The sequence below is a fragment of the Nuphar pumila genome, chromosome 12, assembly GCF_984573655.1.
Source record: "Nuphar pumila chromosome 12, dmNupPumi1.hap1.1, whole genome shotgun sequence".
Taxonomy (NCBI): domain Eukaryota; kingdom Viridiplantae; phylum Streptophyta; class Magnoliopsida; order Nymphaeales; family Nymphaeaceae; genus Nuphar; species Nuphar pumila.
The window spans coordinates 17,792,305-17,811,318 of record NC_143260.1 but is presented as its reverse complement, the minus strand read 5'-3'; the positions used below and the strand labels follow the sequence as shown (position 1 = coordinate 17,811,318).

The window sequence follows — 19,014 nt, the reverse complement described above, 5'->3', positions numbered from 1 at the left end:
TAAACATATCCATCTGACAATATTTTTTGAGGGAGGAGGAAAGTTGGCAGAAAAAACCTAGGGTTAAGAGGTATCGACCCCCAGCTTTACAAGATATCCATCAGACAATTGGAAAGGTTTATTTTGTGTGTGCGTGCAGTGGTGCCCACATGTGTGTGTATGTGTTTGCGGGACTGTGTGTGAAAGGATATCTGTTGGTATATATTTTGGCAACAAGAATAGAACCAATTATTACCATAATGTTTCAATAATGGTAATTTTGGCTAAAACACTCTAGGTTTTTTTCTGCCAACTTTCACCCTAGCTATATCTAAGCCTGTATCCGCAATTCTGCCACTGTCATTCGTTGGACTCAAACACGCTTGTTTGACAAGGTTGAAGCTCTAGTCCAATATTATGGGTCCTAAATCTGGGAGAAGTTGAGGCAAAACCGTACAATCTGTAATTGTTGTCCTTAATCAAATGGCCAACTCTTTTGGCCTTGGAAGAAAATTGAATCATGAATCATAAAGGAAACTTGGTCGATAAGGAATCGGTCAAGAAAGAATCCAAAAAGAAATGGCTAGTTCTGAAAAACTCTCTTCCTTCACTAATAATTTAACATGGCTAGTCACTGCTGAAACGTGACCGCTCATTTTGATTTCTGATAGAAACTATCAAATATCGTCGACTAGTATTTACTTTCCCCATATTTTCTTTACTGATCAAATTTCAAACTGCTTCAGACCGCATTAGTAATGCTTGTTGATAGTCACATCATAGTGACAAACATTTGAAACGGCAAAAGGCGACCGCCAAATTATCGTGAGAAATTGAAAATTTTCATGTTTCTCATGTTTTTATAGAAGAAAAAATATCGGAAAAATAAATAAAATTTAAAATATAAAAAAAATTAAGTAAGAAATAAAATTAAAATAACCATTTTTTCACGAAAATAGCTTATACATTTTGCCGTTTAAAACGGCAACGTAAAATATCAAATTTTTTGCACGGTATTTCTCTCATGAAGGAATATTTGTTTACCTGTGATGATCTCTCTCTCTCTCTCTCTCTCTCTCTCGTAAACTCCACCTTCCTCCAATTAGCATAATAGTTAATAATGGTGACCATTAATGAGTCTCCTGTAGTGCATCAGCAAATGGACTCGACAATATTAATGCCATCTACCCTTACCTGCTTTAATATTTATTTCCAAGTTGTTGTATAACTGCACTGAAGCCCCTAATTCATGATGCAGCCAGCGACTTATAAAGTCGGAGAAAACTGCAGAAGAAACTTGTCCATTCAAGAAAGAAAACTAGTCTAATTGTACAGCAGAAAAAAGCCAAGCCCAATGGGAGCATCCAAAGGAGGAGAGAATGACGACTATATGCCTGTTAGCCCCACTGGTCAGTTCTTCAATAGCTCCACACTCTCTGTTTACATTCTTGCTGTTTTTGAGCTCGAAAGCCCAGTTGATGAATCGCAAGGCATTGAGAATCTCAAGAATGAGTTATTACCTGTTAACAACCGCTTCTCCTCCATCATGGTAAGCTGAATCTCTTCACTTTGTTCTTTTTCTTTTTTCCTAATTCTTTTCTGATGTTGGTGAATTTACTCTGGAAGAAGTGTATATATAAATATATATATATATATATATATATATATATATATATATATATATATATATATAGAGAGAGAGAGAGAGAGAGAGAGAGAGAGAGAGAGAGAGAGAGAGAGCCGTTACCACTCATGAAGATCAACAAAATGTTGAACCCATGAACTGAACAAGAACAAAAGCCAAAACAAATAAATAAAGCACAAGAGAAAAGAACATTAGAGAGAGAGAGAGAGCTTCACAACCCTTAGGTGTGCAACTATCTACGGGATCACGCTGGCCGTCCATCCATCGCAGGGCTTGATGGTTGGCCAGTGCAAAAAACTAAAAACGCTAAAACACTCTTTTTGTGCATTTTAGACTCTTTAACGGCGGTTTTTTAATGCACTAAAGGTCTCAGCGAAAAATGAGACCTTTAGCGACGGTAAAAAAACTGTCAGGTGAAGACCCCGCAATGTAAACAGCCTCTCGGGATGCCGGGTTTCCTGACTCGGACCAGTTTGGACATAGGCTTAGCCTGACTCTATCGGTTTTCATAAAGAGTTATCAATGCAAGGGGTAACTGGGCCTGTTTCCAAATTTTCAGAACGTATATAACAGAATTCAAACTGAGTTTGCGTAAAAGACCAAACATGAGTCTGAGTCTAATTACTAGCTAGGAGCCATACCCTGCCTGATGTGCTCATGTGGAAGTAGGCTAGCTCCTTGTTCATCTGTTCACATCCCTATCAGCGATGCATTTTCTCATCTTCTCAGGAGACTTACCTCAGCTCATTTTTTATACTTGACATGGATTTTGTCATTTCCCCTTGAACTAGGAATTTTTGCACAATGTATTTCAACCAGCTATTGATCCAAGGCAACTCATAAATGTCCCCATCTAAGTCGTACATACATAAATGAACTAATCAATATTTTATTTATGGTAAAACCTAAATTCAATTTTTAAATTCTTAAGGGGGGGATTTCTAGGCAGGTTAACCCGAAGAAGAATGGTCATCATTATGGTTGTGCAGTATTTGTGTGATCATAAATTTATTTGTCTTCATCAATTTTAACAACTAATAACTGGTCCCCATCTGGACTAATGTTTCTAAACTAATTGTTATCCTAATTGAAGGTATAACCGTCCACCTGCCTTGGACATAATGCTATGACTTTATGTAGAAATTTTTTTATCATCCTTTTAGCATCAAAATCTTTCCATGTTTATAGGTCAAAGATGAAGAGGGTGTGAAACATTGGAAGCCAGTTAAGGTCAACCTTAAGGACCATTTCAAGGTCCCAACTTTTCCACTTGGTTTGTCACCTGAAGAATATGAGAAACATCTGCAAGGATACCTCTCAGATATAGGCATGGAAGAACTCTCACAAACCAAACCCCTATGGGAGGTCCATTTGTTCAAGTACTGCACTCCTAGTGCAGTGCATACTGTTGTATTCAAGCTTCACCATGCAATTGGAGATGGCTTTTCACTGATGACAGCATTGTTTTCGTGCATGCGAAGAGTCGATGATCCTTCTCGGCCTCCAACGTTCCCGTCTTCTAATGTTTCCTCTCAGCAATACCATTCTAAAGGTAAAAGTGGAACCATATGGAGGCACATCTCGCCACTTTGGTTCACTATTCAGGACTTTGGTTGGAGCCTTTTAAAGAGTAGTTGGCTTGTAGATTCCAAGACTCCTATCAGGTCAGGGACTCCTGGGGTTGAATTTAGACCAATCTCCATCTCTTCAGTTGTATTTTCACTGGAGGAAATTCGAAAAGTTAAAGAAGAACTAAAGGCAGTAAGTCTTACTTTTTCTTTGCTCCTACTTCCCCTATCTCTTGGCTTAATTTCTCCCATCTATATATAAACAACTTTTTTCTTTTAGTTCTTCTCTATGGATCTATGTAATTAATAGAAAGGAATTTTCATTTACAAATCTGCCTTTTGTTCATAATTCCAAAACCAGTCTTCATTTTTTTTAAAAGTATTTCTTGGTAAAGACCTGGTTTTCTGTGGCAATTGACAAATGGTGACCTACCAAGACCTGCCTAATTCACCCGCTTAACCTGAGTTAACTACACTTAAATGACAAGCATACCCTTCACTTCTCTTTGCCGACTCTCAAGAAAAGACAATAATGTGTAAAATCGAACTTCACACAAATTTACACGTTTCCCATTGTTTTGTCTGATAGATTTCAATTAACTATCTGCCACTTTTTATGAAACCTTAGGTCTAAATTTGATATTATTGAAAAGATGAAGCAAGAGATGAAATTTCAGGCGAAAGGTGGGTGTGAATGAGGTAGTTTCCCCTAATTTTGTAAGTCTTACGAAGAAGTGATAATTCACCAAAACCTAAATCTGCCAGGATTTTATGTAAATTTTGAAAATTTACAAAAAACAAAAAAGCTAGTTTACACTAATTACAAATTCTAGAAATGGTATCCTTTTGAGTGTCACTCCCGGAAATCTACTCGTCTGACCAACAATAAGTTGGCAACACCACTATCCAACTCATTTCTTTTGTGGCAAAAAATGATCCAAAACAAATGCTATCAGATCCAGTGTTTGGGGCAGAACCACGTAGTAGCTGCTCTTCTATGAAAAAGGGGAGGCCCTAGTGTACTGCCCCATATCTTAAATAGGGCTATAAAGTGTTCTCCCCCAAACACAGAACCATGCCTCAAAACAAATCCGAGAATCAATTCAAGACTATTTAACATATGCTTTTAGTTAAATATTTTCAAGCGTATCTTGTGCTCAATGGAAAACCAGTTTTCCCCTTTTGCCAAAACTTATCTTTTTATATATTGAGGAAAATTGTCACCTTAACATGCATAAGATATAAAATACTTTCATTTCCTCTATCATATATACGCAATTTAGATGTCATATTTCAACCATACCACAAATTTAAAGCTAATATCAGAGTTAAATTAAACCAGAAAACAGCATTATATATACTTTTTATTAATGTTTTTGTTATTCTTAATTGATTTGTTAAATCTCTTTCATGCCAGACTGTGAACGATGTAATTACAGGGACAATCTTCTATGGCATCCAATTATACATGCACCGGATGAGTGAGGGCTCAGAGAAGGCACAGGCCACTGCACTGGTGCTGCTAAACACAAGAACCGTCTCCAGGCTCATGACATTGGGGGATATAAGCAGAGATAGCTCGGAATCGCTATGGGGAAACCAGTTTGGGTTCATACATGTACCTCTCCCAGTTTGCAAGTGCATCGAGAAGGCGAACCCGATTGATTATGTCTTCCAAGTACAAGAACTGATTAGAAGAAAGAAGAGCTCGCTAGGTGTCCATCTAACTGGAAGGCTCTTAGAGGTGTTAAGGAAGCTAAGAGGCCCTGAGGTGAGCTTCATACTTAGCAAACCCATGTTAATCATGAGTCCAATTCAGTTAAACTTGACATTGTATGTTTACGGTGACCTCCAATCAGTTGAGCATGAAAGAAGGGAGAATTAGAGTTCATGAATTTTGCTCCTTCACATAAGATGCCTCATTGCCTAATTCATACCTTATCTCCTTGAACCACAGGCAGCAGCTCAGTACATCCATTCAACACTAACAAACTCGAGCATAACTATTTCCAACATTATTGGTCCAATGGAGAAAATATTGATGGCGGACCGTCCAGTCAAGAGCTTCTATTTCATGGTGACACGTGCACCACAGGTTAGTAGGCTTTTGAGTGTGTTTGTGTGTTTATCTGTATGTCACAAAGGCATGGGCGCAAATGGTGACTGGATACGAGTCTGCAAATTTTCTAAAAATTAGGACAGAGGGAACATAATTTCTATTACTTAATTGATTAATTTGAAGATATTATATTATTATTGATTAATGTCACAAATATATTATTATTGAAGATATTATTTCAACTATCAAAAGTATTAAAAATAATAAAATATTGTTCATACATGTTGATGGCCATGCCACTAGACACAGGGCCAATTTAAAATGGTGTATCCCTGAGACATACGAGGTTAGTGTGTGTGTGGAGCTAAGTTTGAAAATGATGTTTATTTAAAAAAAAAATGAAAATAATAACAAACAAGATATTTTTTAGGATAAGAGCTTTTTTTTTAGGATTGACATAATGGAAATCTGCAGAACTGTAAGTGTTACCCTTTAGTAATGGTTGTGTCATGTTATATACATTTGCCTTTGATTATGTTTCCTGATGAAGTTTGGATTGTGTGCAGAGCCTCACAATCACAATGCTGAGTTACATGGGAAAGCTAAGGGTGGTAGTGGGAGGAGAGCAGGGATTCATAGATACAGAAGCGCTCACAGGGTGTCTTCAAGAAGCCTTTGCCAAGATATCTGATGCGGTGCTACCTAAAATAAGTCCCAAACTCGTAAACAAAGATGCCTAAGAAACCAACGGGGGGCTCCGCGTGGTTGGTAGGAGCTGACAGTGCAAGTCTCCTTGTGGTGGGACGTTGCAGGTTCAAAACCCAGTGGTACGTTGAATAGTAACTGGTGGGGTCTGCCTAACCCCAGCTTGCCTTTCAAAAAAAAATATGCCTAAGAAGAAAAATAATTGTCCAAGAGCAAAGCTTTTCTTTAATATCTTATGAAGTTACTTTTTTATATTTCATTGCCTTCTTTTGTAATTCTATGAGGAGTCTTTTGCGCTTGATCTGCTCCTGGGATGCAAGCGGTGGAGACTGATCTGAAAGACATGGTTGCTTACTACTTGGTGGTTTGTTTGGATGGCATGCAATGATGCTACTTTCCGTCAAATTCCGGTCATCCTTAATCATCTTGTCCATAAAATCCTGGTTGACGTATATGAGATTTTACGTATGCATCTTAGAGACCTCTCATTTCATCTGAACAACGTTCACTCAACTCAACGGTGGTTTCTTCGAATCCAGGGGATCCTGGTTGAGCTGGCTACTCTCTCTCTCTCTGTGTAAACGTTAGTGCGTGGACATTTTGCAGCACGTTTTTTAGTGTCATCTAAGACAACTGGATGTTAAAAGTATTCTCTTAGAGCCTGTTTGATGGCGCGTCCCGCGCATGGTGTAGGACAAAAAGTGTCATTTTCACACTATTTGTAACAAACGTGGGACACAGCAGATGCATGTTACGCCAGTCCGCCTCGTCCAAAGTACAGTGTAAACACCCGCGTCCAAAATACAGTGTAAACACCCGCGTCCAAAATACAGTGTAAACACCGTTCCATCCGCCTCCCCGTTACAAAATTAACAGGGACAGGGAGAACAAATTAAAAAAAAAAAGGTGTTAAAATGGAAGTTCGACTTAAGGCAAATCAGTTATACAATTCAAATTCAAATCTAAGATTTGACTTTGAATTTTCCATATCATCATCCGGATAAACCAAGAGCTACCTTCCTATTATTTTTCATTCACAGCATTGAATGAGAAATAATAGCTGTAATGTTACCTTATGTAAATAAATACCATACGTAGGCAGTTACCCATATGTAAATATAAATTGAATGGTTCAGCGTGGTTACACACCACAGTTTTCACCATCTTAGTTCAGTGTTGATCCTCTTGGTTTTAACATGGTATCAGAGCCAAACTGAACCAAGATGGCTGAGATGATATCTGAAGGCGTGGCCAAGGAGACGACCAACCCAAATATGGATGTAGACAATCCATTCTACGTGCATCATTCCGACAGTCCGGGCACCACACTGGTCTCACAATCGTTGAACGGTGACAACTATGTTGCTTGGTGTCGTGCCATGACCATGGCGCTCACTGCAAAGAATAAGATCGGATTCGTAGATGGGACTATTCCGAAGCCATTTGAGCCACCATCTCTTGTTGCGTCATGGACGCGATGCGATAATATGGTGCAGTCATGGATACTTAACGCCCTCCACAAAGATCTGGCCTCTACAGTGCTATATGCAGAATCCGCGGCTGAGGTATGGTCTGAACTAAAGCAACATTTTTATCAGACTAATGCCCCTCGTATATATCAAATCCAGCAGCAAATTATAAGTTGCAAGCAGATGCAGTCATCTGTGGCAGCATACTTCACAAAATTGAAGGGATTGTGGGACGAGCTTGCATCATACGTCACCCTTCCACAATGTTCCTGTGGAGGAATGAAAGCTGTTTTTGAATTGCAGCAAAGGGATCAACTGATTCAATTCTCGATGGGTTTAAACGAAAGTTACAATGGTATACGAAGTCAAATTCTTTTAATGGACCCAATTCCTACTGTCTCGAAAGCCTACAATCTCATTATTCAAGAAGAAAGACAGAGGGAAATTAATACTATACCGGTTGGTTCAGAATCCATTGCAGCGGTTGCTTTACAAAGGCATGATCAAGAAAGAGAGTTTTCAATTAGAGGAAGAAACAAAAACCGGATGAGATGCAATCACTGTGGAAAAGTAGGACATATCAAGGCAAAGTGCTACCAACTCGTAGGATACCCAAGTAGATCTTCTGATGAACAACAACGACGCATCAAAGCCAATGCTACTAGTGCATCCAGCATGGATTCCAAGCCATATTTCCCTCCCGAACTTATCCAAAAATTTACTGAGTTCATAACAAAGGAGTCCAAATCCAATGGTGAGCCAAAAATAAACCTCGCAGGTAATGACCAAACCCTCTCATACACTAATTTGACCTGGATTATTGACACAGGTGCGACACACCACATAACCAATTCTTTAGAAACTCTAAGTTTACCGAAAATAGCAAAATGTTCACCCGTGAGCCTCCCCAATGGAACGACTTCTCAAGTCACTCATGTTGGAGACGTGACATTGAACCCCAATCTTATCCTTAAAGATGTCCTTCACATCCCCACATTTTCTTTTAACCTTATTTCCGTCCCAAAACTATGTCGTGATTCCAATTGCAAAGTCACCTTTAATGAGTCCATTTGTAATGTGCAGGACCTTCACTCGATGACTACGATTGGAACGGGTAGACTATCAAACGGCTTGTATGTATTGGACAATGCATGCGTTGCTGCCACATCTTGCATGGGTGTCAATTCTCAAACTTGGCACAATCGGCTTGGACACACTCCTTATTCAAAAATAAGTTCTCTGCTTAATACTCGTTTTCAATTCAATAAAATTCTTGATGATTGTGAAATTTGCCATTATGCCAAACAATCTCGCTTGCCCTTTCATTCGAGCTCTATATCCACTCATGAGATCTTTGAATTAATCCACTGTGATATATGGGGAGGTTACCACGTTGCTTCCTTATCAGGGGCTCACTATTTTCTCACTATAGTCGATGATTTTTCAAGATGCACGTGGACTTACCTTATGAGACATAAATCTGAAACCTATGGGTTATTAAAAAAAATTTTTGCATTAGTGAAAAATCAATATGGAATTTGTGTAAAATGCATAAGGAGCGACAATGGATCTGAATTCTTTTCTCATGAATTTCAAAAACTTCTGAATGATTTAGGCATTGATCGCCAAAACAGTTGTGTCGCCACACCCCAACAAAATGGAGTGGTAGAGCGCAAACACAAGGATTTACTCAACATTGCCAGGGCTTTGATGTTCCAAGCAAACCTACCTCCTCAATTTTGGGGGAAAGTGTTTTAACGGCAGCCTACATTTTGAACAGACTCCCATCGCACCCTATTTTGAACAAAACTCCTTATGAGATCTTGCAAAAAGAAACCTAAATATGATCATCTCAGAACCTTTGGATGTCTATGCTACGCTGTCAACATTCATAAGAAAGGTAAGTTTGACACTCGTGCCATTAAAGGTATATTTGTCGGATATCCATATGGGCAAGCTGCATATAAGGTTTATGACATTGAAAATCAAACCCTCTTCACCAGTCGTGATGTCAGATTTTATGAGGCAAGTTTTCCGTTCCAAAACGCACCAAAATCCCATGATAAAGAATGCACCGTATTACCCCTTCCCATAGGTGATCACAATTTGGATGAAGTTCAAGGATCATTACCTATCACTGAATCCACTCAAGCCAACTATCAATCAAACGAGTCAGAGCCAAACAACACTCATCCCGAATCAAGACATGATCCCGCCCAACTCCAGTCCATACCACTCGAAGAACCAAATCCGAAACCACAAACTCACAATGAGCATCCTAGGCGCTCTGTGCGGACTCGGCATATACCCATGCATTTAAAAGACTACAAGTGTTTCTCGGTCTTTCCCGCTTTCCATTCAGAAGCCTTGAGTGAAGGAACTGCACAATCCAAAGGTACTCGTTATCCCCTCATTAACTACCTCAACAATGACAATTATCTCACAACTCACAAGCACTTCCTCGCAGCCTTAGTAAAACATCAAGAGCCAACAACCTTTCTTCAAGCCATGCAGGATGCAAAGTGGCAGGAAGCAATGAGCGTTGAAGTACGAGCATTAGAAGACAATCACACTTGGACCCTCACACACTTGCCTTCAGGAAAAACACCCATTGGATGCAAATGGGTCTACAAAATCAAGTACAAGTCAGACGGATCCATCGAACGATATAAAGCACGACTGGTGGCAAAGGGCTACACACAGACCGAGGGAATCGACTACAATGAAACTTTTGCACCAGTCGCAAAAGTCACCACGATACGGTGCATACTTGCATTAGCAGCAATTCACAACTGGCATTTATTCCAAATCGACGTCAACAATGCATTTCTGCATGGAGATCTGGAAGAAGAAGTATATATGCAACTTCCTCCTGGTTTCACCCGGAAAGAGAAGAATATGGTATGTCGACTTAACAAATCCATATACGGTTTAAAGCAATCTTCTCGAAATTGGTTTGCCAAACTGACAAACCAACTCAAATTCATGGGTTTTGTGCAATCCAAGGCAGATTATTCCTTATTTTCAAAAACAAGTGACAAAGGAAAAATATTTCTCATCATATATGTAGATGACATAATCATCGCTGGAGATGACTATGAAGGAATGACGTCATTGAAAATCATCATCAACGATAAGTTCCAGTTAAAAGATCTGGGGAAACTAAAGTATTTCCTAGGAATTGAAGTAGCACGATCACGAAGTGGGATCTTCTTATCCCAAAGAAAATATTGCCTTGAAATATTGCAGGAGGCTCGCTACTTTGGAGTGAAACCCTCTCACATCCCTATGGAACAAAATCTGAAGTTGGATAATGAACAAGGAGAGCTACTCAAAGATCCAACCCACTATCGGAAAATAGTAGGTAAGCTCATATACCTCACTATCACAAGGCCCGACCTAGTACATGCGGTCCAGATTCTGAGCCAATTCATGCATCAACCACGCACTACACATCAGGAAGCTATGAACAAGCTGCTCAGATATGTGAAAGGCACCATAGGACGCGGAATTCTCATGTCTTCCAATTGTCCGATTCAGATCAATGGATTCTGTGGCTCAGACTGGGCATCCTGCCCAATGACTAGGCGATCGACCACCGGGTATTGTGTTATGATTGGAAACAGTCCAATAAGTTGGAAGAGCAAAAAGCAACATACGATATCCAGATCATCTGCTGAAGCGGAGTACAGATCTATGGCGCTTGCAAGCTGTGAACTTACTTGGATTAAGAGTCTTTTGAAGGATCTGGGAATTCAACATAACCAACCCATGAATTTGTACTGCGATAATCAAGCAGCATTACATATTGCTGCAAACCCAGTTTTTCATGAGAGAACCAAACACATCGAGATCGATTGCCACACTATACGGGAAAAAATACAAAATGGAGAAATCAAAACATGCTTCATTCCCTCGTCAGAGCAAGTAGCCGATTTATTCACCAAGTCAGTTGGACGTGATGTGTTAGAGAAGTTACAATTCAAGTTGGCAATAGCTGATCCAGGATTACCAACTTGAGGGGGCCTGTTAAAATGGAAGTTCGACTAAAGGCAAATCAGTTATACAATTCAAATTCAAATCTAAGATTTGAATTTGAATTTTCCATATCATCATCCGGATAAACCAAGAGCTACCTTCCTATTATTTTTCATTCACAGCATTGAATGAGAAATAATAGCTGTAACGTTACCTTATGTAAATAAATACCATACGTAGGCAGTTACCCATATGTAAATATAAATTGAATGGTTCAGCGTGGTTACACACCACAGTTTTCACCATCTTAGTTCAGTGTTGATCCTCTTGGTTTTAACAAAAGGCACCTCGACGGAGGCACCCGAGTTTCTCTCTATCTGCAAGAAAGCCTCCTCTGTCTGGCTCCTCCCAATCCCACCCGACTGCGTTTCAACTTTCGCAACGCCACCCCTCTCCCACCACCACCAAGGAAGAAGCCTCTCTTCCTCTTCCACACCACCACCCTCTTGGAGCTCCAGATATGGCGGTTGTGGACCAGGGACCTCGCCCTCTTCGTGGGGTCCAAGTTCACCGACCTCGACGATGGCCCAGACTCCGCCACCCTCTGCAGAGAGGACGGGTGGCTCATCTAGGATGTCGTCAAGATTCTGTCTGGGTGCAAACGACCACCCTCTGTTTGGCTGCCTTTTCTTGTGCTTTCTGTTTGTGTTTTTGGGTTTTTCTTATTTGGCTCTGTGATGATGCAAACTGTTTGATAATTTGATTGTTGATTCTCCTTCCTTGCTTATTCATCATGTCGGCTTGCATGTAACTAAGTCCCTATTCAAATACATTCAATCAATTATCAGTGTGGCAGATGTTTTGCAATCTCCAATGGGACCTGATGATGACTTACCTAGATCGGAACAGGGTTTGGCGGGTAGCGTTTCAAATAATGATTTGGAAACTATGGCACTTGCATAATCTAATTATTTTTTAAAATAAGAGATTCAATGCCCTCCAAATCCAAAGAATATCTTTCCTAGCAGTTGGAGAACATATTCTGAAAATCTGTCATACCCACCAACCCAGCAGAGCAATAATTTTTATGGTCTACATACATCTCTTAGTAATTAAAGGTTTTAGATTGGTAGCAGCTGTCAGGGCAAGTAGTCTCCTTGTGGTCGGACGTTGCAGGTTCAAAACCCGGTGGTGGTATGGTTTACACCATCTGACTATGAATGCACATGTAGGATTTTTAAGATCAAAGATCAATGGGTCACAATGTACTAAACTTTCATACCATGAAACTTTTTTACTTTTATGTTCAAAAATACAGGATCCAGAGTATGATTCTTATCAAATAAACTATTCTGAAAATTTACGTGGTTTGATTAAGACGATGTTGCTTCCAGCTGCCACAGTTTCTCCCAACGTTCTCAGAATTGAATTGAGACCGATTTGATTTGAACCTGAATCAGCCAATTCTCTTTGGTAAATGGGTGGATTTCAACCACATCGTCTTGAGGATGTGAAATTCGGTGATTTGGTTTCCCTCATCATCACAACTCCAACAAGCACTCCCAAACAGAGACTTGATCTTTATGAAAATCGATTTGGTTTGGAAAATGATTTTGACAGAATTGGTTTGCATTGAGAGAGAGAGAGAGAGAGAGAGAGAGAGAGAGAGAGAGAGAGATTTTAAAGGTTTATGCACAGGGGGGGAGGGATATTGAGAGCTTTCATACAAAACATATATTCATAGGCTTCGTATCTTTCATTTTCTTGTAAGGAAAGACTTTACATGAAATCGGGCGTGGAGTTCTTGAAAATCCTGTCAGCTTGTTTTTTTTTTCAATGTGAAAGCTTTGGTATTGAGATGGGAAGTATGAAAGGATTTATACAAAAAAAAAAAAAAAAATTTGATTGTCGGTGGCAGAATTAGGGCTTATCTCCACCAGCATTGGCACTTTTTCACCGTAACGATTTGATTTGATGCTTGTTTCAATGTGGTGGTGAGAAATGATTATAACAAGGTTGCCAGCTCAGTATTTTTAATGTAAGCTGTACGAAACAAACCAAGCTTAAAAAAAATTTACATGAAGCCAGTGGAAACGGGCCAAATGGCTCTTCTGCAGGGAATGCTTTTCTGTCAAGAAACTCACTGTTTCTTACCGAAAGGCTGGGCCCAGTCCTTTTTTTTTTTTTTTGTTAAAGAACTGGTGGGTCCCAGTAACTACTTGTTCTACACACGATGTGAAGAACGCGTTTGATCATGGAAAACATGGACCACTTTTCCTAACTTATTAAGTGAAACCAACGGGCCTTTTTTTTGCACTCACTTGTTCAACATTTTCAATGACTGGTAGCAGTTTGGCTTCACTTTAAGAGACCATCAAGGTCAATTTCTCAAAGCCGGATGGATGACAGATCATTCACCTGTTTCAAGTAGAGACTGAAATTTGTGCATCAATGTTAGTGCCATCTCTACTGATCTGAACATCATGATTGAAGCTTCAAGAACTGATCAGGTATCCCTCGTCAATGGTTTCGTTCACAAAGATATGAATGGTCTTGCTCAGCTTCTGCTAGAATGGCGTCTCCAAAAACACTAACCAACAATGGTCTAATGAGTATTGATTGGACTCCCCTTTGTAAATATCTTTGAATTTGTTTTGGTCTCAATAAACATGCAGTGGTCTTAACTAACCCAGCTTTCTACGTCGAAAAAAAAATAGAGAATATTGTCCATCGTCCATGTGACAACTGTATTTTGTGTTTTTGGGTTTTTTTTTATTCGGCACTGTGATGATGCAAACTGTTTGATAATTTGATTATTCATTTTTTCTTTTGTGCTATGATGATGTCAAACATGGCCAATTGATATATAGCCATTGAAGTTGGATGGTATCTTGATGTCATTTTATCAGCCGTATTATATTGTTTGTTTGGTTTATTCAAGAAATTGTAGCACATGAGACTTATCTTGTATGTGTATTGCAAAAGATTTAAGGAAAAATCCATGATTTAAGGAAAAATCCATGATTTAAGACATACTTTCGTAATTGGATTCATATTCAGACCAAAAATCCATGATAAGCTTGTTGGTCATAAGATCAAAAACAAAATAATCCGACACATTATCTATGTTTGTCCAAATTGTTTGCACATCGTCACCAAATAAGGAACATTTAGAACATAGGATCAGAGTACGGTCCAAACAAACGTTGGACTTGGTATAGTTATGGAATGAACAGAACCAATGATTTGTTTCATGTTTTTTGTTCATTTCGTCCAACCCTAGACAAACCATCAAACATACCCTTAGGGGCGTTTGGATGATACACCAAAAAAATGCTCTTTTAAAAACATAGTTTCCTGAAAACTTAGTTTTATAACCTTGAAAACCTGATTTTACTGTTTGGATGGCAGTTAACTATTCTCATTTTGAGCAAGCATGATAATTAATGTGTGGATGTGCATACAGTATCAATGAGTGAAAACTCATAAGTGCAAGTTGTTTTGATTCAATATGGCCCTACAAATTAATCAACATAGTTAATTTGTTAGAGATTGACCCTTTCACCATGTTTTTTAACATAAAAATATTTTTTTAAAATTATAAAAAATAATATATTTATGGTCGGCAAATTTTTTATCATTAAAAAACCTATGCACACACTAGTCTTTGGTGATTCAAAATTCAATCTCTACCAAACATACCATATAAATCATATCTATGAGGTTAGATTCACTTAAAGAACACACACAATAAGATAAAGAAAATGATTATAATGTATCGTAAAAATGATGTGTTTTCTTAAAAACCTCACAATTTGCTAAAATTTGCCTGATGACCAAGTTCGTAAATAGTCAACTTTGTTAGGACCTTTTTACCCTTCGCATATGAGAAACTCATGAAGTTTGCACGATATATCATTTTGCTCGTCGGATATCGCAAATTCTCACTTAAAAGGAGGTCTACACTTTTTTTAGTAGACCTCCAGAAGTGCACAAAAAATATGTTATTTATGTGGTTTTCTCTGTTAATCGGAAAGTTACAAATACCTTAGTAAAATCATATATTTTATACCAAAGTCACAAAAAACTCTGTGAACCTTTTTTCTTCATTCTTTAACCTCACTTAAATGTATGTTCGCACATATTCTTTTGTGGTCTTCACGAAGCATGCAAAGACAAGTTTTGTAAACCTCCGTATAATTGTAACTTCACAAATACCTTAGTAAAATCACATATATCTAGTACCTATAGAATGTGATTTTCATGTTTATAATTTTTTGTAGTATAAAAAATAATTATCTACACCTAAGGGCTATTTTCACATTTTCTAGGGTTTCTTTGTGGTCCCCAACTTGCTTGATCTTTTGCGAAAAAATTGGCAACTTTTTTAGCAACTATTTTTTGTCACTCTTTTCAAGTGATTCATCGTTGCATTCTGATGAGGTTGTAGCCCTGGTTAGGTCGAAAGATGAGTTTGATATAAACAATATATATATATATATATATATATATATATATATATATATATAAAATTTTATTTTCATTCTGAACTTTTTCTTTTTTTTATAAATGAGCATCATTTAGGCCCATGCATATTTTTGTTTGGTTGTTTGTTTGTCATATGTTTTATTTAATATTTTTATGTGATTTACCATTTAGGGTTGACTATATTTAGTATTATTTTAATATATATACTGTAGATGTTTTATGTCGGTTTGCTTGTCCTTTATTTAATTTTTTGTATTTTTGTGTTGGTGTAATGGGGCTAAGGTTGACTGTGTTGGTGTAATGCATATTTGTTTTCTGCGTAGGTAGTTAATGATGACCTCAATATTTGTTAAACTACACTACTATCTCACTGATCACAGCTGAAAATCCTTAGTGGTCTCCAAAAACATTAACTTTCGTCAAACATAAGAAATTAACATAATTAGGTTAAAATAATATATATTCATCATTGTGAAAAATTTTGTATTGATGGTTTATGAAAGCACAAATAACTGGCAAAAGGAATCACAAATAATAGTATGTTAGAGTATTGATGGTTTGCAAAATCTATATTCATTAAGAGTTGTTTAATGAATTCCTTCTTTATATTTGTGTATTCTTTTTTAATGAATTGCTCAAATATCTTATTTATTCTATATATATCTTAGGTAGTTCATGATGAATACTTATAAACTACACAAAAAATGTCACAACAAAAAGCCATTCAAACTCCCAGCCCCAAGCAAGGAAGCAATTATGGTGTCTAAGATACTTGTAAATGTTGGTGAGGAAAGTGAATATAAGTTGAAAGAGTATAAATTTTACAAAGATACTTTGATGACAAGTGACATAAGTGTTAGGTTTGGATGTTCATTTGTTTGTTCTTTTGTTATGTTTGTATATATACTCAAATGAATCTAACATGAATGTACCACATATATAGCCTTTAGCAAAATTCATTGAAAGACTAAAAAAAGCCCACAACCGAGACTTACAAAAAGGATATAATCTACCAAAAACCATTTACCTTACCCTTTATTTCTTTGTGAGTTTAAAAACTAATGTTTCTATTGTTTTACTATCTACTAACAAAAATTAATTTGTTAATATTAATTGGTCACATCAAATTCTCACAACTAAACAGAAGGAAGAGGGGATTGTTGGATGCTTGGATGTTGACGACAACATGCCCTATGTTTGGTTTGAAGCGGACAAGATATCTATTGGATACTATTACGTATGTAGCAAACATAAATTTAGGGTGCCCAAAGTGACCTTAAACCTGATTTATGTTGCAGGTCTTATTTCTTGCCAACTAGGGCAACAAACATTGGGTTTTTTGGAAAATAGACTGGAAGGAGGAGTTCAAGCTATACAATTCAATTTATAGCACAACTTATGCACATAAGAATGTATGCAGCATAATAAGTTAATTATTTAAACATGATCTTATTACTCTCTCGTACTCGGTAGGTTAATATTTTATTACAGGCTAAATTTTTTACAGCATGGATGGGCTAAAACTGTTACTCTAAGTGGATGGTCTCACTTGTTAATGGTATTTTTTAACAAGAAAATAAGTAATTACTTTGCTTATATATTTGTAAATTCAATTAATGGTCTATACATGTTTACTTAGAATATGATTGTTGTAGGTTCATACTTGTGATATATTTATCCCTTTGTACATGCAATACTTGGGCAGAAACGAGAAGTTGATTGTCATCTAGGTACATGTTTATTTGTCCTTGTTTGTGATGTTTATGTGATCTAAGCTATATTAGTTGTTTGTTAATAATCCATTTTTCTGAATTATGTCACTGGTTGTAGGAATTGTATGATCTCATTGTATAAGAAAATAAGGAATAATGCTAGGACAATGAATGAAAAAAGACTACAACAAAAAACAACGGATACCAAAAAAGTTAAACCCCCCCTACTCCTCATTTAACATCTTATAACTCCCATCTTCCCCCCTCTCTTTATAAAGCATATGTGAGTCACTTTCTTCACTTCTTCCTTTCATTCTCTCTCCCTCTTGTTTCATTCTCCTCACATCTAAAAGGTGACTTCCATTAGATGTGGTTGTGGATAGAGCACTATTCGGTCGACCATTCTAGCTTAACCGGCGCAACCAAAGGCGTAGCTAAGGGGGGGCAGGACTGGGCTACAGGGGCAGGACTAGGTTGTAGCCCAGTCCTGCCTCCCGAAACAATTAAAAAAAATGTTTTTTTTAAAGCCCAGTCCTAGCCTAGCCCTGATTCCATATGAAATAGATTTTTATCCATTTTTGTAGCCCAGCCCAGCCCTGACTGCAGCAAATAGTTTGATTTGTCCATATGAAATAGTTTTTTATTAATAATTGTAGCCATTTTTTATTTTATCTCAAAAAAGAAATTTTGGGGGCGCTGCGCTGCCCCCGAACCCCCAACTATCACACAATTTTTTTTTTGCTACACCCCTGTTTGCCCCCCCCCCCTAACATGAATCCTAGCTACGCCACTAGGCGCAACAGTGTGTTCCAACCCTGCTTCGAATTTCTGTTGGTGAGGTAAGTACTTTGACAGAGTATAGATGTGTAGACATAGGCTGTGTGATCCAGATTCATTTCTTAATAGAAATTGCTTTAGTGTTTGTAGACGATAATATGAATGCGAGAAATAAGATTGTTATTCTATTTTTTTAAGATGGTTATGCGATTTTTTTTTTAACAAATCAAATGGTGATCAATTCGTTATTTATACTGGTTGCATTTCTTTCATGAACTGCATTTTTTTCTGTCATGTACATAGGGTTATCCGCGTGTGTTTTATAGGTCGGATCACATAGGAAACTCTATGACAATGGAATTATGTTATTTTCCTAGCATACCCGGTTCTTGGGTTAGGTTCTATGAAAAAAAGAACAATGTAAGTGTTTTATGATTCAAACTATAACTTGTGGTTAAATCTAAGTTTTTTGTGTAAAACGGTATATGTGTTTGGTGTTCAAATGAAATCTGTGATTTCATTTATGTTTTATGAAAAATGATGTATGTGTTTCATGTTCAAATAAAAATCCGTGGTTAGGTATGCATTTTATGCTCAAAAGTAATATGTGGTTTAACCTATGTGTGATGTTAGA

The 19,014-nt window shown here is 37.6% G+C and overlaps 1 protein-coding gene across 1 annotated transcript; it reads left to right on the top strand.

The window, feature by feature from the left end:
- Positions 1-1,333: 1,333 nt before the first annotated feature.
- LOC149820175 (wax ester synthase/diacylglycerol acyltransferase 4-like) lies at positions 1,334-5,991 on the top strand. Its single transcript, XM_089981761.1, has 5 exons — positions 1,334-1,528; positions 2,813-3,385; positions 4,610-4,963; positions 5,150-5,287; positions 5,818-5,991. The coding sequence occupies exons 1-5, from the start codon at positions 1,334-1,336 to the stop codon at positions 5,989-5,991; spliced, it is 1,434 nt and encodes a 477-aa protein (XP_089837887.1).
- Positions 5,992-19,014: the final 13,023 nt, after the last annotated feature.